The 25,328-nt window shown below is 39.3% G+C and overlaps 2 protein-coding genes across 2 annotated transcripts in view; one reads left to right on the top strand and one right to left on the bottom strand.

Annotated features, from left to right (window-relative positions):
- Positions 1-4,654: 4,654 nt before the first annotated feature.
- On the top strand, positions 4,655-11,765 carry LOC147303461 (uncharacterized). The gene is made up of 12 exons (XM_086279141.1): positions 4,655-4,714; positions 7,717-7,763; positions 7,868-7,942; positions 8,142-8,252; positions 8,882-8,959; positions 9,239-9,304; positions 9,483-9,542; positions 9,784-9,843; positions 10,036-10,095; positions 10,269-10,420; positions 10,507-10,631; positions 10,982-11,765. The coding sequence occupies exons 3-12, from the start codon at positions 7,912-7,914 to the stop codon at positions 11,142-11,144; spliced, it is 906 nt and encodes a 301-aa protein (XP_086135267.1). The 5' UTR covers positions 4,655-4,714; positions 7,717-7,763; positions 7,868-7,911; the 3' UTR covers positions 11,145-11,765.
- LOC147303462 (uncharacterized) overlaps positions 10,013-25,328 on the bottom strand; it is a 30,409-nt gene continuing 15,093 nt past the window's right edge. The window contains exons 21-48 of the mRNA XM_086279138.1: positions 23,743-23,783; positions 23,431-23,633; positions 23,075-23,255; positions 22,626-22,829; positions 21,744-21,894; positions 21,535-21,605; positions 21,203-21,295; positions 20,765-20,997; positions 19,563-19,743; positions 19,220-19,414; positions 18,713-18,863; positions 18,372-18,487; positions 18,063-18,188; positions 17,686-17,836; positions 17,425-17,597; positions 17,151-17,286; positions 16,869-16,991; positions 16,665-16,702; positions 16,365-16,482; positions 16,149-16,264; positions 15,638-15,839; positions 14,787-15,061; positions 14,539-14,710; positions 13,698-13,849; positions 12,928-13,033; positions 12,598-12,846; positions 12,354-12,483; positions 10,013-12,100 (exon numbers count right to left, since the gene is read on the bottom strand). Of these exons, the coding sequence (XP_086135264.1) occupies positions 11,899-12,100; positions 12,354-12,483; positions 12,598-12,846; positions 12,928-13,033; positions 13,698-13,849; positions 14,539-14,710; positions 14,787-15,061; positions 15,638-15,839; positions 16,149-16,264; positions 16,365-16,482; positions 16,665-16,702; positions 16,869-16,991; positions 17,151-17,286; positions 17,425-17,597; positions 17,686-17,836; positions 18,063-18,188; positions 18,372-18,487; positions 18,713-18,863; positions 19,220-19,414; positions 19,563-19,743; positions 20,765-20,997; positions 21,203-21,295; positions 21,535-21,605; positions 21,744-21,894; positions 22,626-22,829; positions 23,075-23,255; positions 23,431-23,633; positions 23,743-23,783 (4,289 nt within the window). The 3' untranslated portion in view covers positions 10,013-11,898. The remainder of the gene's footprint in view (positions 12,101-12,353; positions 12,484-12,597; positions 12,847-12,927; positions 13,034-13,697; positions 13,850-14,538; positions 14,711-14,786; positions 15,062-15,637; positions 15,840-16,148; positions 16,265-16,364; positions 16,483-16,664; positions 16,703-16,868; positions 16,992-17,150; positions 17,287-17,424; positions 17,598-17,685; positions 17,837-18,062; positions 18,189-18,371; positions 18,488-18,712; positions 18,864-19,219; positions 19,415-19,562; positions 19,744-20,764; positions 20,998-21,202; positions 21,296-21,534; positions 21,606-21,743; positions 21,895-22,625; positions 22,830-23,074; positions 23,256-23,430; positions 23,634-23,742; positions 23,784-25,328) is intronic.

A 25,328-nucleotide genomic window follows, 5' to 3' on the forward strand; every position in this document is an offset into this window, starting at 1 on the left:
ATTACATAGTTTCAGTCTCTGGCAGAACCAGGTTAGCAGCACTTCCAACAGCCTCAGAAGTGGAGAGCTTGGGAACATAATAAGCAGTCTTTGTAAGTGAGTCAAGCAAAGCAAATGTAATGACCTTAAGAGTTGAGAGTTTCTCGGTTAGCAGGCTGGGAAACATCAACAGTCTTTCTTTTCATTTTCTCCAGCTTGGGGAGATAATAAGGAGAAAAGTTGTTGTCACTTACCCCAGAGCAGTATTCTGATGCTCCGGAATGGGCCACAGATGGAGCCACAGATTCTGGTAGAGGTGAGAAAGCGCCGTTTCCTTCTCAAATAAGAAGGAGAGGACACTGGAAGAGCAGTGGAGACACAGGAAGAGGAGGTGGCTGACTTTCAATCTTTCCAATTTGACTTCCATTTTTTCCACTGACTTCCAATCATTCACTATGAAAGACAGGAGGTCATGATCACAGAATATATAAAAGAAAAGATTGGTCTCTTCTTGTCTCTTGTGTTGGACTGAGGCCAGACTGGACACCACAGTGACCCACCATCTCATTCTGCCTTAAAAAGTCGTATTAAACAGTTGAACATGCAGTTTTTGACATAACATCACAGAAAACGTAGTTGTATGCCTCCTTGTCAATTACAGTTGCAGAATAGCGCCACTAGGTGGTGCCATCCTCCTTTTGTTGCGTTAGGCTGAAACAAAAAAGGGTGTACTACTAAGAGAAATTAATAGATACATAAGCTATGCCACTATTTATTTTTATTTTATTATTTTCATTATTTATTTATTTTATTTTATTTTTTGATGGGGGTTGATTGAACATTCAGTCCACCCTCAGCAAACAGTCACAGAACATGTTCCCTTGCACTCTCTGCAAGTAGCAAACTTCCCCATAGTACTGGCACTTTTTTTTCCAAGAAGACATTTTATTCAAATGTTCAAGAATGTTTGAAAAATCTTTCAGATAGTTGTAGATTGATGATATGATATCTGTGAGATATAATATTTTGCTTTCTTTGTGACATTTGAGAAGAACTGACAGAATCTGCAGAAAAGAGAAGGTAGTTGTAGATTTATGGCTCACCACTGAACACAAGGTTTAAAGACTGTGAAAATTTACCTAACAAATATTAAATAAGACATATGAAAATACACGGGAACAGTATTTTAGTTAACTTCCCATGGCCCTACAACTGTCTAAACAATAACGGGCCATTAGACCAGCCTCCTTACTCGCCTAAAATGAATACTATAGTGCACCTTCAGGACATTCTGGTTTTGCACATTGGCCAGTATGATCACCCACCCAGTATTCACCATGTGCAATAACATACAGTATCTGCCATGTGGGATCAGATTCCTTAGAGCACAGGTGTTGAAGTCCAGGCCTAGAGGGCCAGTGTCCTGCAGGTTTTAGATGTGTCCTTGATCCAAGACAGCTGATTTAAACGGCTAAATTACCTCCTCAACATGTCTTGAAGTTCTCCAGAAGCCTGTTAATGAACTAATCATTTGATTCAGGTGTGTTGACTTTGGGTGAGATCTAAAACCTGCAGGACGCCGGCCCTCGAGGCCTGGAGTTTGACACCCCTGCCTTAGAGGATCAACAAAGTGGTGACCTCAAAGCCACACAGGGTCCAGGCACTCCTAGCAGTCAAAACTAGACACGCACACTACTGATGTTAAAGGAAGTCGAACTGTGAAACTCCAAACCTCTGATGCCTGCAGTGTGTGTGTGTCTTCCATACTCCATTAAATCTTATCAAATATATACAAAAATATTGTTGTGTTTTTAATGGCTCATAGTGTATTCATTTCCAGAGTTGAAGTTACCAACTTTTACAGTTACTATTTCATCTGTTTAGATAGATAGATAGATAGATAGATAGATAGATAGATATAGTGGCATGTAGAGGAACGTTAGCAAAGAAGCTCCACAGAGTTGGGAGCTTGGTGTTCAACCCTAAGCTGGTAGGGGGAGCTCTTTATTAAAACACTTGCTTGTGCTACAATGTGCTTCAAGGGTCAATGACAGCACAACAGAACTCATTTATGGTACTGCATTCTTTCTATAAAACAATAACTGTCAGTGACTTTGCACCGTAGTATAAACACAACATTAAAGCTAACAGTTAAAAGTAACGTAATGTTTGAGTGTGTGAGTGTGTGTTTTTGTGTGTGTCTAAAAATTCTACTACAAAAACTCTAAACTCTAGCTCTAAAATTGTGCATTTATGTGTGTTTACTTCTCTATGGTGTTTCAAATATTATGATATTTAATAAAACAAATATTATATAATAAGATTAAATTTGTTTTAAAAGACAAATGTACATCAGTGAATTTTTTAAAAAGCAAACAGACAGACAGAGATGGAACAGATGGGTGCAGCAAGTCAGCATCATCAAGGTCTTAAATGACCTCAGTGATGCTGAAAACAGAGGAAATCAAAGTTGTTATTCAAGCTGAACTCCCAACCTTTCAAAGTCAACAGGAAGTTATTTTGCAATCAGTGTTTTGCCATATGAGTTTAAAATGTTCTCTATCTGATCAAATTTAGTCCAACAAAGATGAAACACAAAAGAAAGGAGGGGCTACCTCTTTCTGTGCATATTTAAGATTATGTGATAACTTAACGTGTGGTTAGCTCAGTCAACCATGTTGTTTTCTGATACACAGTGTGTCAGGTTTCCTGTTTTGTTAATGCAGCAGCATTTGACACAACTATCTGATTTACCATAAATAAGAGGAAGAGAATGTTTACAGTAAAATAACTTGGTACTGTGTGCAAACATCATGGCCAACTTATAGTTTCAGTGTTCTGATTAAGTTTAACTGGAAAAAAAATGAAGAAAACCTACAAGACAGATGTTTGTTTTATCAAATATCGGACTTCACGCTGTTTTCCTGCATGCAGCCACAGCCTGCTCAAATGTTTTTGGTTAATACAATACAGTATCAAACATTTTGTCTCTAGTTAAACTCCAAACTCAAACGTTTTTGTGTGACACTTTTCCAAGGTCTGAATTGAACTTGCTGAATGATTGATTATCACTTATTACTTTAACCCCTTTCACGCATAGTGGTTACTACAGTGAACAGCTATTCAAAGGCTGTTTTCTTGTATTTGTGTCAGTATTGATGGTATACTTGCACACACCACTACATTGGACACTGATGTGTCACTCCATACCCTGCCACCCACTCCAAAGGTGATGTTATCCATCTAAGTGGACATGTAAAAAATACACTTTTGAAAAGTTTTTTAAAAAATAAAGTTCAAAAATCTTTTTTTTTTTTCATGCCTAAAGATGAATAAAAATACTTAAGAACAAAATCCTGATTGAGGTCTGATTTCCTGTCTGTTCACCTTTATTGTGTTCAGCTGTGTTTAGTTTCCCTCCTGTTTCCACTTCCCTCATTACTTTGTGTAATTTTGCATTTGTTTGTTGCATGTTACTGTGTTGGTGTCTTTTTTTATCCAGTGCTTTTTTGAATTTTGTTAAGTTTGTGTTCTGAACATTGTCATCCACAATAAAAGCACGTTTTTGGTTAACCCTTTAAAGCCGGTAGGAGCGGGCACACTCTGTTTTGCGTAACTATTTTTAAATCCCGGTAGCTCTGCAACCATGTAAGCTAGTGCAATAATTTTTAACTTATGAGCCTATACTGGTGTTTTTAAAAGTTATGTTTGACTTTCTGTGTCGTTTCTGGGATGCTTAGGACTCATATTGCACTGCTGGAAATAGTTTATTTTGATGCATATGCTGTTTTTTTGCAAATTTGCATTATAATATTTATTTTCGTTTTTCCTGCAGTATATAAAAATTGGCGTATTTCAAAAATAAAACTATGAAGACACTTATAATAAATTTCTTGTGGTAGGAAACTATTTTGTGTAACTTTTTTGTATTTACAGTTTTGAGGGATAAGCCTCTTAAATTTCTCTAACTATATATATATGTTAAAAAAACAAAAACGATTTTAATTTTTTTTGTAGTTTATTGCACTTTTTTGCAATGTATGGAATTACTATGCACTTAATGCAGACATATTATTAAAATTTGGGCTATAATGGTTGTATTGATGTGTAGCAACTTGAAATGCTCCCAAAAATGGCACTGCAGCATGTAAAAATATAATATAAGCTCTGGCGGACTTGGTTAACCCCCAGTCTGTCACTGCAAACTGCATCTGGATCTAATTGTCCTGCATTTTTTGACGAATTAAATTTTACGTTTAATTTTTTGTATCTTCAGATGATTACAAAAAGGAACAGACTTAAAGATACATAAATTAATCTTAATGTAAAGACAGGACTGACAAAAAGTTTGATATGCTCCAGCCACAATGTGTTAGTTCAATAGATCCTGCAAGTAGCTCCTAAAATTATTTGTGAGAAACCAGCAGTGATTGGACATCATCTGTATATGAAACTCAGTTCAAACTATAAAATATGCTAGCTTATTCGCTGAGCTTAATAAGCAGCTTTCATTTTTTTCTGAAAATAATTAAGAGAAGAGCAAGATTTTATAGTGAGTGTTCAGACTCGAGGCGATACCTGCAGGTAGCACAAAGAGATGTTTTTCTACTGGGTGTCGAAGCATTAAATGTAAATAAATAATAAAGAACTTTTTTTTCTGTTGCAGAAACAGAAGGACTAACTGAAGTCAGAACGTTGATGCTTGGGTGTGACAAGCTGTTCACAGAGGTAAAAGGTAAGAACATTCATGTGGTGATAAAGAGCCATTTCTGAAAAACAAAACTGATATTTATAGGTTAAAAAAGTATGCAAGGATAAAACAATATTATCTGCACATAAATTAAGACCAAACTATCGTACACATTCAGTCCTTTAACATATCAGGGTATTTGGTTATATTTGGTTCAACAAACAAGAAACAAACAAGAAAAGGAGGCGCTAACACTTCAACGTGTGGTTTCTCTTGTGAACTTTGTTGTTGTTTCCTGTTTGCTTAATTTAGCTATGGTTTCCGCAGCTATCTGATTTTCCATAAAGGAGGAACAGTGCATTGTAGTTTGCTGTGTACGGGGCTGCATTGCAACAACTAGTCAGTGTCCCTAAGCGGACCCCTCCTATTGCCACAAGCACAAACAAATGGTTTGTGCATTAGAAGTATTAGAAGAAGGTGGTCTGTCATTTGCTGTTAAATGGATGGCCAGGTGCATGTGCGTCAGGTACCTGTGCAACACCATATTCTCTGATAGCTGTGGCCTCCTTCTGCAAGATAATGGGCCCTGCCACAAAGCAAAAATACTTCAGTAATGGCTTGAGGAGCACAATAACGACTTTGAGGTGTTGACTTGGCCTCCAAATTCCCCAAATCTGATCTCAGTTGCTCTCTCTCATAAAAAACTGTAAAATAAGCTGAGCAGAGAACACAGGGAGGATACTTTTACAAAGCTAGTGGCTCAAAGATGCAAAGCTTCCATTCAAAAAGTTTTTAGTAAAAATATAAAATAAAAACTATCCATCCATCCATCCATCCATCTTCATCCGCTTTGTCCGGGGCCGGGTCGCGGGGGCAGCAGCCTAAGCAAAGAGGCCCAGACCTCCCTCTCCCCAGCCACCTCCTCCAGCTTATCCGGGGGAATACCAAGGCGTTCCCAGGCCAGCCGAGAGATATAATCTCTCCAGCGTGTCCTGGGTCTTCCCCGGGGCCTCCACCCGGTGGGACATGCCTGGAACACCTCACCCAGGAGGCGCCCAGGGGGCATCCTTGTCAGATGCCCGAACCACCTCAGCTGGCTCCTTTCGATGTGGAGCAGCAGCTGCTCTACTCTGAGCCCCTCCCGGATGGAAGGGGCTCAGAGTGGAAGGGGGAATACATACTTAAAATGTATTAAAAATAATTGTAACCAATAAAACAATTGTGAACAATAAAAAACAACTGCCAAAAAAGTCATGGCGATTACTCTGAACTGTAAGTGTGCAGTTTGAGAAATTATAGTGAACAATGTACTTTTTACCAGCCTTGAGTCTATTGAAGTTAAGCTTTAGTGTATTTAAAATAATATAAAAATATCCATCAATAAAATGTTTTAAGAGATAAATGCACATTATTAAAATCCCTAGAAATAGATAAACAGATGGCACACATGAGCAAGTTATTTAAGCAAATCAAGATCTGAAATGTTGACTCCATTCAATCACACTAGCAAAAAAATGCACGTATATATCAATATATCATAATATTTGAAACACCATAGAGCAAAACTTAAGTGACCTCGATGATACCAAAAATATAAAGTTTCATAGTTTTAAATTAAAGAAAAATAAAACTGTTATTGAAGCACGGGGTGTAGTTAACATCTAATCCTCACCTTATAAAACTTAATGGGAAATTGTTTCACTAGAAAACAGTGAAAAAAATAATTCACAAATGTTTTTCTGAAAATCCTAAAGAGACATTTAAAGTGAGTCTCGATGTTCATCTGTCTTTCACAAAGATAAGATAAGGAAAATTTGCTTGGTCACGGCAGAAAGTGGACAGTACAAAGTCAAGTGCAGCAAACATTAAGAAAAAAAAACAATCAAAAAGAGCAAACAAATAGAATAAAAATATGGTATCACAGACAGTGTAAAAATAAAATGGTCAAATGTACACTCTAAAGAACGTACAGTACAAAATCTAGGAATATAAATATGGACATCTGTATTGTAAAAATATACACAGATCAATTGCACACAGTAATACTGCACATAAGAGAGAGTAAGCGAGGCTGTATTGGATGTGTGTGTGTGCCACATTTTATGAAGTTTTATGAAAGAGCTATAAATACCACAAAAAGATGATGAACCATCCACAGAGCTACATATAAGGTCTGATATATCAGTGTGGTGCTAAATCAACTCAGGAATAAAACACAAAACTTGAGACACATCAGTATGTATGATAACACTTAAAACAAGAAAGAAAAAAGTTGGAAGAAAAGAAGGAACCAACTGTCATCACTATTAGGTGATATTTTAATGTGTGGTCACTTATTGCAAAATGTCTTGTTTCCTGTGGCTGTGCTTCTCGCATTCGGCGTTGTGAGACACTGCTGTGAGAAAACAGTGAGAGAAACTGTAATTGACAAAAACATTTGACATTCTTGTAGCTGCACAAAGCTGCACTGTGTTAGAAATAAATTAAATGTTTAGCAAGCAAGACAGAAACATGTTTCTGCCATAAAATGTACTCTTATTGTTAAACATACAGTAACTACTCTCCTGTTCCACTTTATATATTTTCAAGTGAAATTAAATGAAACCATCAGGGGTTAATGATGAGATCACAGGTAACAAAGTTGATGAGAACCAACAGTGATTTTACAGAGTTAGTCAAGACTGACCAACAGCTTTGCTTTGTTTTTTTTTCTGTCTTTATAGAAACATTTCCCATAAAGATGCACGAATAACACTGATACAATGTAACTAGATTGATCAGATGAAACACTTTATTACATTTTAATGTTTAAGGTAAATAATCACAACTATTGATGTGTTAATGATCATATTTGTCATGTTTGAAATGAGTTTTCGTACAGCTCATTACTGTTGAGCAGGTTTTTTTAACTGCTGTTTGAGAAGCTTCTCTGGCACTAATATTTTTTTCTGCTCTAGTATCTCTTTGGATCTAATAATAGATGAGCTGCGCTGTAGATAGGCTCTCCTCCCCATCCTTTCATCAGGAAGTTGTTGCTTTTTTAACAGAGAGCTGTGAAAGGTGTTGCGTTTCACTTCTCTTTGAAAAGCCTGAGGTGAGGGTCGCAGAGGTGAAGCTTGATGCTTAATTTTCAGTAAATATTGAAGGAATTGGTTAAAATAATTAGCACCAGTTTGCTGTTTTGTTATTGTGATTCAGACACAGGTGGACTAACTCTGAAGTCGGGAGCTTGAAGCCTCAGCATGACGAGCTGTCCACAGAAATACATAGAAGGTAAGAACATTAATGGGGTGGAAAATCAACAGGGAAGAGAAAATCTACACTTTTTATGAACAATGCTGTTTTCATAGAATGTAAAGATATGTCATAGCAGTGACATATCTTTACATCTTCGCTCAGATGCATTAGAGTTAGAACTATTTATTAAATGTTTATGTACTTGTGTGTTCACTTTCTGTCTCCTCTAAATCAGGTGAAGCTCTTCACTGTCAACGTGAAAAATCAAACAATGCGTTAAAGCTCAGAGTGGCCGTGCTGGTTGTCTCTGTTCTCCTGGTATCGGCTCTCGTGGTAACTTATCTCTGTGAGTTTGTAGTTTTATTTGTGTAGGTTTACATAAATAACTTTCTGATTTATCGTAAAATAAATGACAATCAGAATGTTTACTATAAAATTATGCATAAAAAAATGTAACGTATGACTTTTTAATTCATCTGCATCAAATGAAATACTTTTATTTAAAACTTCTAATAGCTTTCAAGACAAATTTGTCCAACATTTTCATTAATAAATTTAAGATTTAAGAAAATACATTTTATTTTAGGATATACTGTATTTTTTATTTTACTGTATTATCACCTCTTTGCTATGGCAATGAGCATCAAGTCCTTGCTTCTAGCGCTGTCTTATGCAACACAGTCAGTTTATTACAGTCTGTTATTGATTTATCAAGGTTAATAAAACTGTCATAAACTTACAGCATGATAACTTGAGTTATGACATGTTTCATTAATTGGATGCTGGACACAACCATAAACATAAATGTGTTTTACTCTTTGGTGAACAGATGTTTCTTAACACATTGTTTTTGGCATAATTTATATGTTTAAGGTCTTTATACTTTACAAAGAGTAACATATCTGAAAAATGTTTTAAAAAATATTACTGTATGATTTTTATTTTTTTCTTATCTTATTTTTATTTTTTCATAAGTGTTTGAGCTTTTGAAAACCACGGAAATGCTCAGAAACCTTGAGCTAAAGCAGGTAACTGTAAAAACTGTTGTCGCAGGTAAGAATATGAGACTCCTGCTTATTGTACTAAACCTTTGTTTCTTTGTGACCTCTGGAATTTAATCACAGAACACACAGATATTATTATTATTGTTGTTGTTGTTGTTATTATTATTAAACTTTGCTTATTGAGTTTTTTTCCCCAGCATTTTAAGACTTTAAATAGTTCCATACTTATGATTGATCCTGATGAATAACTGTTAATTTATTTTTAATTTTATTGTTTTTAATTTGTTTGGTTTTCAACTTGTTTTGTTTTGTGGGGTTTGTGTTTTAGAGACACCTGAAATCAAACCATGTAGTACAGTGCAGCCCACGTGTCCGGAGCCTGAAGTAAAAATTAGTAAGTTATGAATTTTAAACTTGACACATTAATTTATGCTTTATGTATCTGCAGAAATATCTGCAAATAAACAAATATGTAGCTGCAGCACCCAGGGAGCATCATGCGTCCCTCAAATCAAAAAGAAGATGAAAAAGTTATGAACGTCAATTTTTCTTTAATCTCTTTTTCATACCAGTAACAGAACCGTGCAACACATTACCAACTACAACCCTACAACCTACTGAAATAAACATGCGTAAGTTTTAAGTGGTCTTTTATCTGTTTTTATTCTCCAATCCTGTTGCCGCCAAATCACACCAAAAAAAGTGCGCACGGACACACACACACACACACACACACACACACACACATATGTGTGTGTGTGTGTGTGTGCGCGCAAGACACACACACACACACATCTATATATAACCAAATTTTAAAAAAAATTGTGTTTCTGCTGAAATTTTCTGAGAATCTGTTTATGTTTTTCATAACAGTAACACAGTCGTACAGCAGGATACCGCCTACAACCCCACAACCTCCTGGTATAACTACGGGTAAGTTTTATATTTTGTCTTTTTATTTATATATATATGTATATATATATATATATGTATATATATGTATATATATGTATATATATGTGTATATATATACATACATACATACATCTATATATAGCCAAATTTAAAAAACAAATTGAGTTTCTACTGAAATTTTATGAAAATCTGTTTATTTTTTCATAACAGTAACACAATCGTACAGCACAATACCACCTACAACCCCACAACCTGCTGATACAACTACGAGTAAGTTTTATATTTTGTCTTCGATGTGCTTTTTCAATCCTCTGATTAAAGAGAAGGATGGACTGACAGAATCAGTATGTTAAGATTGTAACTGCAGGACAGACTCCAAATCACACAAACATCAACATGATTTCTTCCACTTCACTGAAGTCTTTGATGCAATCTCTTCAAAGATGATCCATGTTATAAATGTGAAGATGGCTGGAAGCAACATGGAGAAAAGTGCTATTTTTTCTCCACAAGCAAATCATCCTGGAATGTGAGCAGCACTGGATGTAGCACTAAAGGAGGAGACCTGGTTAAGATAGACAGCAAAGAGGAGCAGGTACAAACCCCTCCTGCAGGTTCATGTTCTCACCCTCATGTTTCATCATCATTCACAAAGTAACTTAATCATTTTTTTCTGTTTAGAGTTTCTTGAGGATAGCTATTCAACAAAAAATCAAGAGCTATGACGACCTTTTCTGGATTGGACTGACAGACTCAGCAGTAGAGGGCAGATGGTTGTGGGTGGACGGCTCACCGCTGAATGAAAGGTTTGATTCAGCCCAATTACATTATATTACACTTCATACATATGAAATGTACTACATGGTTTGCCTATTCACAATAACAGTCACCTTAGACGGTGGATTATAGTGTAAGGAAAAGACAGAAAGAAGAGAGACCAGCGGTACTCAGTGACAGTGAGGTGGTGAGCAGAAAGAGAAGAGCTTAGAACGACCGCGACAAAACACAAACAGTGAGAAAGAGGAACCAGATTTTATGACATGCAGTACTGGCATATAAAAAGAACACTGAACAAATTATCAAAATGTTTTTGTTCATTTTCAGAATCAAAGTTTAGCTTTTACACTTAATGCCCGTTCTGTTCTTCATCCCTTAGTTTGACATTTTGGTTTTTTCATGATGAGCCAAATGATTTGACTGAAGAAGATCCTGATGGACAGGACTGTGCGAAGATGGGGCCGATGTATTGGTTTGCTATTTCCTGCAAAGTAACTCATAGAAGTATTTGTGAGAAACCAGCTGTGGCTCTGTGCGTCTAAATTTAATTCAGGAAGTTGAGGTGAGAGTACAGGACACAATGAAAGCTAATGTTGCAAACTTTTAAAGCTTCCTTTCAGAGATGTTTAATGAAAAGATATATACACCATTTAAAATGAGATAAATGTTAATGATTAGTTTGTTCCTGATTTTTTTTAATGTATGTATTATGTGCTAAAACTGCAATGTCACCTGTAAAACGTCTTTTTTTTTGTTGTAACTTTTAAGAATTTACATCAGTGTCTGACCTCACAGAGGAGTTATACAGGGTTCAGATCAGCCTTTTAACCAACGCGGAGCTCTCGCAATCAGCAGCACGAAGAGAAAACAAAACATCGCTGCCAACTTGATGTGGAACGAGCTATGACAGGAACACTTGCACAGATGTGAGGCGGGTTTCTGTTCAGATTTTATATTGCTGGGAGGTTTCTTCTTTCACACGCCTGCTGACTGATCAGCCAAAATTCAAGGCAAACTGGTGATATAGTATTGACATATGGAGCTGGCATGATGAAACTCTTATTCACAGTTTAAGAAAAACAGTTTTAAATTCAGCTGTAATCTCTAAAGTCTCTTTTAGCTCTATTTTTAGCTTCCACCAGCTGCTGATGGAAACATCTGGTGTCTTTAAACAGCCATCTTTCATTGAATCATGCTGATGTTTTTACTATGTATATATTCTTAAATCAATCTTGATGCACTTAATAAAAAAGTCCTTCAAACAATGAGTCCTCCTGATCAGGTGTAAATGATGGGTCATCCAGTGGTTACGGGGCCATACATGTACCCTCTCTCTCCCCCCCCCTGCAGCCCTCGGACAGCAAGGATTCGGATGATCGTGGCTTCCACGCTGCTGTCATTGAGCGGGGCGGGCGAGAACCACAGAGGGCTGCTGGGAAGGCAGCTCCGATCTGGCTGGAGGTAGAAAAGATCGCTGCGCTGCCTCAGCGATGCGGGACTACATGAAACAGAAGAAAATGTGTTTTTAAAAAAAGATAATAATAATAATTTGAGGTCATTAAAGTTAGACATCTCTAAATGTAAATACATTTTAAACATTTTATACCTTATTTTAGCGTTGATACAGAACTGTTTCAGTTTCTTATGCATTAAACGGGTTCGCAAATTTCAAACTAGGAGTAGTAATACAGCTGATAGATGGAGATAAAGGGTGATAAGGCATAAATCCCTGAGGAGTTAGAGACACCGACCACTTGGAGAGGTAGAACTCATAGAGTCTGACTGGACAACGAAGGGGGTTCTCCTGGTTCTCCATCATCTCCAGCAAATCCTCCTCAGACTCGTTTTTCTTAACCTTCTTAGCTGGGACGTCATACGTGTCTGAAGAACACACAAAAACCACAACAACATGACTTAAGTAAGTAAAAATGTAAACTTCCATGTCATACAATTTACTATACATGAATTTCATTTGGGCCCTCAGCCGTTTGGTACCTGACTCTTCCTGGTTTGTACAAGTAGGTGGGTGGAAGCGTAGGAAGGTGGTCTTGGTGTTGCTCTTGCTGGTTTTGGTGCAGAGTGTGATGTTTGCAAAGGACAGCCGGCGGTGCTGCTCGACTGTGGTGAAGCCAAAGTACTTGCAGAAGAAGAAGAGCAGCGTGTTGAGCAGGACAGTGGGGGAGTACGCCCCCAGCTGTTTACAGTCCCACAGAAACTGCTCCTCCACACAGGACAGGACACAACCTGCCAAAAACAGCAGGCAGCTGATGATCGTGATCAAAATATCAAAGACAGGAAAAAACTAAGATGCTGAAGATAATTTACCTCCACCTGTGACTGAAGGTTTGAGGATCTTGGTCAACTCAGTGGAAAACCTGTCGTAGATGAGATCACTGAATATGTTCTCCAGCCGACCGTTCTGAACCAGAAACTACAGAGAAAGACAAAAACAAATATGGCTCATTAAACACTAAACACAGGATATGGTTATGACAAACAGGTGGGTGACAAAATAACAGAAAAAAGTAAACAATCGCTGAGTGTTGGATCACTGTGCCCACGGAGCAGCATGAAAGCCCCATGACACTCACCCAGCCTCTAAATCTTATCATCAATGTGGAAGCTTGTGCTGTAAAAACAAGTCCACCCCATCAACTTCACCCAAATCACCAGAACCAAACGTCATGAAGCCCAGAATCCCCAGCCGAGAACACCAGCGTGCTGTGTGAAAAACATGCATCAAAGTGCACACCAGTGGCTAATGCCAGCATGAAGATATTGTTTAAGCCAGCCAGCAGACGTAGTAAGCGAGAGAAGGGCTCTGAACGCCACAGAAGCCGAGGGACAGCAAACAGACCCGAAAGTCCAAGAAGGGCGCTGGCCAGCACAACCCAGGCACCATGGCCAAAAGCACAAGACCACCAGCAGCCCCAAAAGGAACCCACCCAAGCCCCACACTCCTGGACCTCCATCAATCTCGGAAGCAAGAGCCACCCAGAGAAGGAGCCAGAGAGCCAAGTTAGAAAGAACCAGCAGGATCAGGCAGCCCATTTGTCAATAATTATAAATGTATATATTGTCATTTCTAGTCTTACCAGCTGAATGCTGAGGCAGAGGTAGAACACCCTGCCGGGGGAGTACGGCTCTCCATCGGACTGTTTCACCTCCCTGATGAAGCAAAGCAGGCAGTCGCTCAGTTCAGCCACAGAGCAACGAAGGAGGTCCGCCTTCAGCGTCAGTGCATGAGCTAACAGATGAAAGAGTCACGAAAAGGTTTTAGTGGATTAGCTTTGACATCATTGCCTTCATGAGACAAAATACAAAAAAAATAAAGTTACACTCAAATTGTATTCATCTGCTCTTTTTTTATGAATTGTCTCAGAATGGAAAAACAAAGGTTTCTCACAGGACTATGGATTTTATGGTCTCTATACGAAGGTCAAACTTGACCTTGTTTTCCAGCTACAGGACCTGGGCATCGTGCAGTCACTGAGTCGACCATGGACTCCTCTGTGTACCAAAGTATTTGGCTTTGAGTCAAACGTGAGGCCCAAACTGAATCATGGAACAGGACAATGATCCCAAGCACAGCAGGATGGCTCAGAATGAATAAAGTCACAAAGTCCAGACCTGAACTGAAATGCTGTGACAGGACCTTAAGAGAAATTTATTCCTGCTAGATTCTACAATGTAGAGGGTGTAGTTACTTCTTCACAGGAAAAATGGGGAAATTTTCAAACAGCAGCATGAAGTTCTTAAAAGTTAGAAAAAGCTCCATCCTCTACCTGCACATATGCACGAACAAAGCAGAAAACAGCATGTTTATGACTATAGTAGTGTTTGCTGGGATTTTTCCACCTGAATTTTTTTAAACTCACTTCAAAGAGGAAAAAAATCTAAAGCTTACAGACAAGTAAAAAATGTTACAAAACATACAAGAAACGGGCTCCGGGTTGGTTTGCGACTCTCTCCACTTGATCCATCTCTTCCAGGCATCAACTCCACATTGACTCTTGAGTGTGTTTTGCTTTGAACACACTGGTTGAGTAAAGTCTGTTTTAGGAGCGTCTTGCTCATCTTTCTTTGAAAGCTGCTCCAGGTTACAATCCTGAGACACACAGAAGAGTCAAAACCACAGAAAGGAAACATCACGCAGCTTCTAACCAGCTCAGCTGGTTTCTTACCTTGTTCTTGTCTTTGTCCAAAGTTTGTGGTACTAAAATTGGAGCAGGAGGAGCGACGGGTGATCTCTGAGGAGTTTCCAGAGCTGAAGGAGGAGAAAGAGGTGGGGGGTCAGGAAGAGGACTGCTGGGCATGTCCTCATCTGAAACTGGAGGGGAGGTTTTGTGGCCTCGCGGCTGAGTGACCGGCCCGGCGCTGGTATAAAAGAAATCCTCCTGGTTGTCAAAAGTGGGCTTAAAATCTGTACGCAAGTCACTGCTGCAGCTCCTGGCATGGTCTGAAAATAATGAAAAAAACAAGAGAGAGAAACAGTTCTTTTATCCTTGATATTTTTTATTATTAGAGAAAAAAAATATGTGCACTTATTACAGGAACACAGCACCTATAATCCAAGATCTTTTACAAAGCACATTCTGACAGCTCAAAGCAGTAAAACCAGCAAGTTCAACAACTGCAGCTAAATGGAGTAGAGCCAGCTGTTATTATTACTAACCCGAAAAACACACTGTATGTAAGTGTTGTTGAAGCTAATAGTAACCTGTGTATTAACATTATTAACAGGTAATACTAAGGTGTGTTTGTTTACAGGAAACATCACTAATCAGCCCTCTATGGTGACACAGGATCTTTGACACCGCTGTGACTGTCACGTCCATCCCGAGTAAACCGAAACATTAAGTCATAAATGACTGATGAGATCATAACAATGACACAAACAGTTGTTTGGCTCAGTTTGGTTCATGTGTCCATAAATGATGGAAACTAACTTTTCTTACCCGAGTACTACAGGTCGTCCTGTCCCTGTAAAAATATAACTCTGTAATTATTTCATGTAATTAAAAACAATTCTTACCCTCCAGGGATGAAGGCTTGGGTCTTTCTTCCTCTTTTATCATTTTTCCATGCTTCTGCCATTCCTCGCTCTGCTCTATCTCCGTCTCAGGCCTGATGTTGAGCTCGCCCTGTAAGTTTTCAGGATGCAAACTCTCCTTTGTGGATTTCACCGTTGCCTCAGAGCCATCTGTGTTCACAGGGAGGACCAGGGGCACAGGCAGCTGTGGGAAACACAGACTTAAGACTCGGGTTTCTACTGAGTTTAAAAGGTTGAAATGCGGCAAATGACAAATGTACTTAAAGTTAAAAGCAGCAGGACAAACAGCTTTCAATAAATTATCATCGTTTTTTAAATGAACCACAACTCAGAAATGTTTTTTTCCTCAAACAGAAAAAAACTTCAAGGATTTTTAAAAAATATGTAACCTAGAAATGACAAAGCAACATTTAAGTACTTTTAAAGAATGAGAGCATTTATCTTACAGTAATGGTCTCATATTTGTTTAAGATCAAAGATGTGTTTTACTTACCAGTAAGGGCAGGCCCACCGGCTGTGGGGTGTACTGGCTGTACATGTTCATAGGCACAGGAACGTAAACCGGCACTGGGACAGGCAGGACTACGACTTTAGGATCACAACGGTCTTCTAACAACAGAAAAGAAAAAATTGAGTAAACACCAAAACTGTTAATTCTGAAAAGATGGTACCTGTTCATGTTTCACAACAGAAAATTTATGTGCTTCACCTTTTTGTGTCTCTATGTTAAGAGCCTCTTCTGTACAGGAGACCCCTTTGTTATGAACCAGCGGAGTACAGATGATCGACTTGTTCTTGAGCTCCTTTGGGACAGTCTGAACGCTGGCCTGAAGAACAGACAGGTCACAAAAACACCTTCAACTACGATCAAATCAAAATGACGACAAAGACAACTTCATTTGTAACACAGATCATATTATTAGGTCATTTTGAAATTTAGCCACTTCTAATGTATCAAAACAGAAGTTTATATAGAGGCACATTGATTAAAACATCTTTGCAGACTTACATGTCCAATGACCTTTGTTTGAATGTCAGTGATGGAGCCTGTGGAGAAATGATAACCAGAAAAAACATGGCAACAACTATAGTCAGAGCAGCTAAAACAAAACACACACAGCATCACAATTTCCCACAATTACTACTCAGTTTATTTCCTGGGTGAAATATCACCATGTGTTAATAAATAATGTGTCTGTGTGTGTGCGTGTACCAAGCTGTGGAGAGGCTGCTGGGCCGCTGTGCTGCCTGGTCAGAGCATTAGCCAAAGATAAAACATTCCCAATGACAGGAGAGGACTCTGCTGGTGCTGCAGGTACTGGAGATAAAGAGACTTCTGGAAAGAGAGGAGAGCCAGTCAGTGGTGCCAGTAACTGATTAAACTGCAGCACAGATTTATAAAGCCTGTAACTGACCCAGGACTCGAGAACAAATTATAGCCTTCACTTAACCAGGAAGCTCCATCAGGAGCAAATGAAACAGCAAATGTGCATACCTCCGTCGAGCATCTGAACCTTGTTACTGCAGAAGTGCAGGAGACACTTCATGCCACAGAAGTATTTGACCTCTCCCAGCAGTGGCAGACTCTGCTTTAGTTTCCCTTTGTTACTGCAGGTGTCACATTTTGCCACCTGAGAAAAAAAATCAGTTAGGAGAAGAATTGGTGATTAAATTGTCTTTTTACAAATTATATTCAAGGGTAAAAGGAAAAAGAACCTTCATCTGCAGCAGACAGACTGTGCAGAGTGTGAGCATCACCCTTCACTTACATGGCTGAGGAGCATTTTGTATTTTGAGCAGCAGGCTTCAGAGCAGAACTCGATGTCCGTGTCTTCACCCGGTGTCGTCACCAGACTCTTGGATATCGACTGGCAGTAACTGCACGAGCGACAGTGTTTACCCCACTTCCCTTTTAGCTCTTGACAAAAAAGTGTCTTGCAGGCTGCGAGAAGAGAAAGATGAGGCTCCAGTAAACTTCCCAATCATGTGAAATGGACCATAAACAAACTACACTGACATGTTCTCCCTACCATCGCTGCAGAAGCAGCAGTCTTTGCCGCCGACTCTCTTGACGTCTTTGATGATTCTTTCATTCTTACAGTATTCACAGGTAGCCGTGATGCTGTTGACCCTCTTAAATTCTTGAAAACAGGCCACACTACATGCAAAGTATATTTTTTCCTGCACACAAACATGGTTATATTTTGATAAAAATCAGTCCACATAAACATGAATGTTTCTAACAGCTTACAGGTGACAGAGAGACAGTTTAACAGCTGGTGTAAAACAGTGTTGAACTAACAATGCATACAATCAAGAGAGGAAAAAAAACAACAAAATTTTCAACCCACACAGCCCTCACTGTTTGTGGTTCTCCACATTTAAAGAAAGGACGGGAGAATGGTACCTTTCTCTGGATGACTTTGGGTGTAGTTAATACGATGCTTTGACACTGGGCGCATAGCAGCTTCGGTGGTGGATGGAGGAAATCCCTTTGACTTTGATCGGGGACTCCTGCTGGATTCTGGCTCTCCTGTAAATCAGACAAAAGAAAGAAATGGGCGAGCCATTGTTCAAAACTTCTGATAGAAATGTGACAAACAAAATCTTAAAGTCAAGCTTGCTGTAAAGAAAGTATTTCACCTTTGGGTGCTTTTAAATGTTTTTGGGTGGGAATCGAGGGCTTTGTTTTATTAGCATATATTAAATACATTACCCTGAAATCCATGCCACACTTAAGAGTGCAGAAGTTTCTGATGGAGGCATCTGACATGGCAAGGTGACAGGTTGGCACTGCAGTCTTACCACAGTGGTCACAATTCAATGAGGCAGCTGAGGAGAAGGGGAGGTTTAATCGAGGAAAGCATGAAACTGAGCAGATTTATGTTTGCACCTTTGAATTTGAAGTCTTTTCATACAGTTTAAAAAATGCTTTATCTCCAGGTTTTACTTTTATAAATAAAAAATAGTTAACACACAATGAAAGTTTGAAGCTTCTGAGTTACAAACAGAACTAAATAAGACAAACAGAAGCTGAACAAAGCATCCGTCCCGTACCTGATGAATTGACAGCCTGGATCTTGAATGCAGACACGCAGCTTTTGGTGCAGAAGAGCTCCACAACATTTTCACTGCTTTTGTTTTCAACCATGTCTGATATCGGAGAAGTGTTACGGCACATTGTGCACGGCTGCGGGGTTTGGATTTTCTGTGCAACAACAAAAAGCAAAGACTCAAATTCAGCTCGTGTCATTTTTTGAAGATTAGGAAAAAGTAACATTTTGCTTTTAGAAATTGCCTAAAATCTTAAATGAAAAATGAACCTCCTTTGATCCAGTTTTGTTGCAACCTGCTTACACTTGCAAACTTGCAGCCAAAGCTGCCTCAGATGAGTGTAGCAATGCCCTCTTTTCTTAATGTCATACAGACCCAGCTGTCTAACACTAAGTGACAAAAGCAATCTGAATCCTGGGTTTTTGGCTCATTATTTAACATATCCGATGTGTTTAATATTTGCCACAATACATTCACAACAGTAGGAAAAGCAAACTTTATCCTTCAGACCTGCTTGAATTGGGCCAGGCACTCTTCACTGCAAAGTTTGTTGCCGCCCTCCTCCATCTTGAGCGTGAGCGGTGTTTTACGTTGTGCGCGGCAGTTCGCACAGACTGTGATGTTGTTCATGCCGCAGAACCGCAGAAAACACGGCTCACTGCAGATCTTGTGGATGGCGTCCTCTTTCGTGATCTCGTGTTTGCTCTACAAGAAGATAAACAGAGGTCAGGCTCATTTAGAACACACGAATCCAGCTAACAAATAAACTGCAACTTAATCATCGACTGATGAAACTATTATAGCAGGCAGTGTCGTGTAATTAGATTAGAGAAACTGTTCCCTGGTCTCTTACAATGCAATATCTGCTGCACATGCTGCATTGTGAGTGTGATGAGACAGGAGCCACGGGTATTTTGGTGGACACTTGTTTCTTGTAGTTGAAGGAGGACAGGCAAGTCTGGCTGCAGAAATCCTTCTTTGTCCCCTCGTTATCCAGCGGGGCCTCGAGGATGTCCTGAGGCTCTCTTATCACTCTGAGAAAACGAGGAACGGTAAGATTAAAAAAATTCAATAGAGTGAAGTTTAGATGAAGTTGAAATAAGTTAAAGGACATCAGTTATTCTGTGAATGAGCCTAAAAAGAAGAATAATTAGAGCTGTTGGGTTTATCTAAGCACAAACCCTGCTGGAACAATAAGACAACCAAAGCAGCACCAAAACAAGACACAAGACGGAGCTCTTCGTCTGATCACTCGCGAGGGAAGCCGACTACGGTCAAGCGCTGTTCCTTCCACTTGAACCCTGTCAACCTCGGCCGGACTTCCCGTAGCGCCCCTTTTATTGTGTGTGTGTGTGTGTGTGTGTGTGTGTGTGTGTGTGTGTGTGTGTGTGTGTGTGTGTGTGTGTGTGAAAATATGGCCCTGTGAAACCTGCTCAGCCAGGCCTAGCAATGTTTTACTATGTTATCTGCAAAGGAATGCAACTCCCAAGATGACTGGCACGAGGCGCCTCCAACCAGCCCAACTAAGACAAACAACTGTTGTAACTGAACAGATATAGAGTGCGTGTGTTCCACCATACCATATATCACAAAACAAGATGCGACCTTCCCATGAACTTGGTAAAATGGCCTGCATTTGTATAGCGCTTTACTTAGTCCCTAAGGACCCCAAAGCACTTTACACTACATTCAGTCATTCACACACAGCGCCAGCAGGCACCACCACCAGTAGGCAAACATGGAGTTAGTATCTTGCCCAAGGATATTTGGCATGCAGGAGGCAGCCTGGGATCGAACCACCGACCTTCTGATTAGTGGCTGACCTGCTCTGCCACCTGAGCTACAGCCACCCCTAACTTAACATGTGTATAAGGTACGCCTAACAGCAGAAGGGAGTGAACAGAGAATGCACCCAGAACCTTAGCAGACCTAAATAAGGATGAGACATTTAACAACATACAAACAATTATATGTTTCTAAGTACAAATGACAATCTTAAGTTATCACTCTCACAAGAGCAGTCCAGCAACCAAAGACTGGGACTGTTAGACTCACTGAAGACAGAAGTGGCACGTCCTCCAAACTGGTATCTTTTGGTAACATTTCAGGAGGCAGGAAGTGGAGCAGAATGTGCCAGTGTGGTTTTTCCTCTGGTAAACTGTCTCTCCATCCATGAGGACCTGTTTGCAGGCGGAGCACGATGCAGGGACATCCGTGTTGGTGAGCGAGGGCTCTGCAGGTTTGGATTCATCGGTCAAGGAGAAAACCGACCCAATCTTTAAGTCCTCCTGTAAAAACCAGAACAGGAGACGATGCGCGGGTGGAGTGCTGTTTAAATGATCCCCTGGATATTTAGATGATTTAATGTGCTGTCTATGTTTTTCTAGTTACAATAAATGACATCATTGTGTCCAGTAATATCTAACTGAAATAATAAAGAAGTTACTGTATAATGTAAAGGGGAAAATGATTGATAATGATTGAGTATCTTACCTTTACTACATTTGGCTCCTTCTTGATGTCCTGATGAGAAACTGAGGCTGTGAGACTCTGGCTGTACCCCTCATCGATGGGCTCTGTTTTGATCTTGATGAAGAGGCAAGAGAGATTTGGATTAACTGTGTAAGGTTAATAGCAAAGGCCTACATGTGAAGCACTGTGAGGACTCTAACGTAAGTGGTAATGTACTGGAAAGAGATTTAATAAACAGAATTTATTGTAATCATGAATTGCTGTTATCATTCAGTTGTTAATAACATTTATTCTGTCACTGAATCCAAACTGGGTGTGGCTACTAAAGAAGACATTTTTTACATAAAACTTACGCAGTTGAGATGTATTACAGATGGCTTCGCGTCTTTAACCTCACAAACTTCAGATGAAGAGCTTTTCTTGTCTATAAGGACAAAAGCATGAACAATATTTCTGCTTTTGACACCTAAAAGCTTAAAAACTGCTGTCCAACTGCAAAGTTCAGCGAGCACAGCACAATAGAGCACACTTTCTCTGCAGTTTGAAATATGACTGGAGATACCCGTCACAGTGAAGGTCTGGGCCTCGTACACCATCATACACCTGTTGCTGCAGAAGAACTCCAGCCTGCCTTCATCATTTTTATTTTCAATCATGTCTGACAGCTGATGGGACGTCTGGCACATGGGGCAGAGCTGACGAGTGCCAACTTTCTGCAAAGATAACGAATGAAAAATGTGAGATGAAGAACACCATTACCTTAGACATATGTTGTAAAGTATTATGCCTACTCCACATTTATGAAGGTGAGACTCATAATGGTTTTTAAAACTGTGAACTGAGTGTCTTTAACAGAAGTTATAACATTTTGCTGTTTGCATTTAAGCTGCAAATGTTTTGCTTAACACATGAAACACAAAGCCTGGTGATGACCTGTTATTAGTTCGTTTAAATTATCGGATGCTCTATGAGTTAAATGTGCCCTGATTTCTTTTTATTTCTCAAGTCCTTAGTTTTCAAACATCCGGTCCTGAAATAACATTTAATGAACATTTAATAATTTCTGTGCGCTTTCCTCATACTGACACAGTAACAGGATGTCTGGATTATATGATGGAGTTACATTAAGCACAAATACATTAAGGGAATATATAAAAGATGGCCTCATGTTACCTGCACATAGCTACTTTACCACGGACATAGTTGCTTGATTATGATTAGTAATTAACAGTTCTAATAACTAAGAATAATAAAACATGCTCCTCGTTCTCTTTCCTCTCAACTAGCCACCTTCCAGCAATCTCTTCCTGTTAAAATGGAGTCCTTCCTTTGCACTTTGCACATTCCTGCTATGAATTTGTTGTTTTAGGCACATTCAAGTCTTTTTGTCAAATATGGAGATAATGTGTTTGGGGTTTTTTTTGTTTTGTTTTTATTTCTGCACCTCTTTAAACTTGACCAGACATTCATCACTGCAGAGGGCTTTACTGCCGTCCTCCAGCTTGACCACGAGACATTTGTTGTAGCAGACGGCGTCACACATGTCGCAGAGAGACAAGCGCAGGTTGTTGACTTTGCGGTAGCTCATGAAGCAGGAGTCACTGCAAAGTCTGTGGACCACGCCGTTCAGGGTCACCGTGAGTTTGCACTAAGGTTGGAAACGGAATGTGTTAAGAGTAGTTATTACAAAAATGTATTATGAACGTGATAATAATAACAACAAGTTTTAAAGTAAAAGGATGGAGATATTCTGCAGCTTTTTTTTTAAATTGTCACAAACACTCGCCTCCAGCGTTGTCTAAGAATCCTTAAACAGTTCATGACAAATGCGCTACAATCCCTAATGCATATAAAACAGAGTTCAGAGTAATTTACTTTATTTCTTTTCCTTACATAACAACATCTGGCACACATCCTGCACTGTGAACTAGGTCCCTCTTTTGGTGGAGGCTTAGTAGCAGCCTTTTTCATTTTGGATGTGACGGAGGAGAGACATGTATCGCTGCACAACTCCTTCATAGTTCCCGAATCATCCACCGGAGCCAGGATGATGTTTTGAGGTCGCGCAATCACCCTGAAGAAATAAGATGAAAGAGATCAAAGAGATTTCTGAGTCACTGAGATTAAATTTTTTGTAGATCAGCATGTCAAGTTAGCACATTCACAAACCTGTTGAATCTGTAGAATGTTTGTTTTTGTGCATTTAACCCCGCTGCTCATTTAAATGGAGAATTAAAATACAGACTTACTGAAAGCAGTTGTGGCACTTTTTGATGGGTATTTTGATCTCGCAACGCTTTTCATGTAAGCAGGCCATGGAGCAAAAAAACTCCTCTGTGTCTTTCGGCTTGTAAAGTGTCTCTCCTTCCAACAAATTCTTTTTGCAGTGGAAACAGAGCGTGCACTCGTCGGCGATGAGCAACACTGTGTCGTTTGGTTCGACAGCATCCTCCTGTGGGAAGAGCCTCTGTTAGTATATAGGGATTAGAAATCTTCCCCAGACTTGAATGTAAGCTCTGTTTTCTGTGACTGAAGCGGAAAAAGAAACAAAGCATACTCACAGTGTTTGTCTCTTTTGATTGGTTATCGTTTTTTCTCTTCACTGAAGGGAGAAATCAGACATGTGATTACTGAAAATACAGCTGCTGTTCATGACTTGATCAATAACCTTTAGGAGTCACACAGATGAAATTATTAAATATGATCCAAACTTTCCTCCTCCACACAAAGTCAACGTAAGGCTTGTTGGGACACACTTAAGAAACACTTACTGGATTTATCTCACATGTTGGAGGCATATGGACACTTTTTAAATAGAAGATGTCAAGACGAATGAAGAGAATTATAATAAAGGGAAAAGAAATCGATACTTCTGTTAAGAACTTTCAGAATAAAAGCAAAGACAGGATGCAGAGATTTGTAAGATGAGCCTTTTACCTACAGTTAAGGTGATTGCTTGGATTTAGCAAGTAAAAGTACAACAAGTCACAACATCACAGACTTCTACCAACAGTATTTGAATTCTATGTTTTTCTGTTACTAGATTTCTCTTTATAGAGACATGTTTGTTAACAAACACATCAATAGTCTTATTACTATCTTCATATAACAACATCATGGTTATTACAAAATAAGAGTTTTTGATTATTTGTAAATCCTGTGAAAAAATTATCATTCAGTCGCTTTTGGTTTTGAAATAGTGACAGTGAAAATTTGACCACAACACTATCACTTCTGAATATGAGGAAACCTCAAAAGAGTGAAAAGGAAGAAAAAGAGATAGGAGTGCCACTTGAAAGGCTGATTCAGTCTGAACTGTTTTTGCAGTAGTTACACTGCCTCGCTGCTGGATTCTGTGGCTTCTCATGGCTCAGTATGATTTTATTTTACCTTTTAGACGTGGCATCAGAGCACTGTGGTCCTATTTTTTATGAAATCTATGACAACCCAAGATTTTCCTCACACCCTATTCCTCCACAAGTATGCAGATAAATGCTACACAAACATAATTCATTAATTTCAATTATATTATCATTTCACACTAAACCATCTCTGGGGTTTTGAGGGGGAAACTCTAAGCCTTTCTCTGGCTGTTCCAACCACACCTTTCAGCTAAGAAAACTGAGCTCCTTAAAATTAGACAGTAGAAGATTGGAAGAATGTGGCCTTGTCTGATTACTGCTGATACTGGGATGGTATGGACAGAATCTGGCAAGAACAATATGAAAGCATTGATCGATTCTGCCTTGTATCAACAGTTCAGATTGGTGGGGGTCTAACAGTGTGCAAGATCATTTCTTGGCACAGTTGAGCACCGGTTAAATGCCAAAGCCTACCCGAGTACTGTTGCTGACCAATTCCATCCCTTTGTGACCCGATTTCAGCCAAGCTTTGGCTGTCAGAGAGATGGCCTCAGATTTGACTCTAGAATACTTTGGTTTTGGTAAATTCAGTGGTTACAATGTGCCCAAAACCTCTGCCACAGGGCCTGGAAGCAGCCATCCTCTGATGTCAGAATTTTCAGATCATGTCAAACTGGTTCTTGAACATGACGATGAGTTCACTGCACTCAAATAGAACTCACCAGAACCCAATCGAGCACCTTTGGGAGGTGGTGGAACAGGATATTTGCTGACATGCAGCTGAC

This window comes from Aulonocara sp. 'chitande type north' Nkhata Bay, linkage group LG22 (assembly GCF_057382095.1).
Source record: "Aulonocara sp. 'chitande type north' Nkhata Bay isolate Kocher_YH1m ecotype deep benthic linkage group LG22, A_spYH_male_GT1.1, whole genome shotgun sequence".
Lineage (NCBI taxonomy): Eukaryota > Metazoa > Chordata > Actinopteri > Cichliformes > Cichlidae > Aulonocara > Aulonocara sp. 'chitande type north' Nkhata Bay.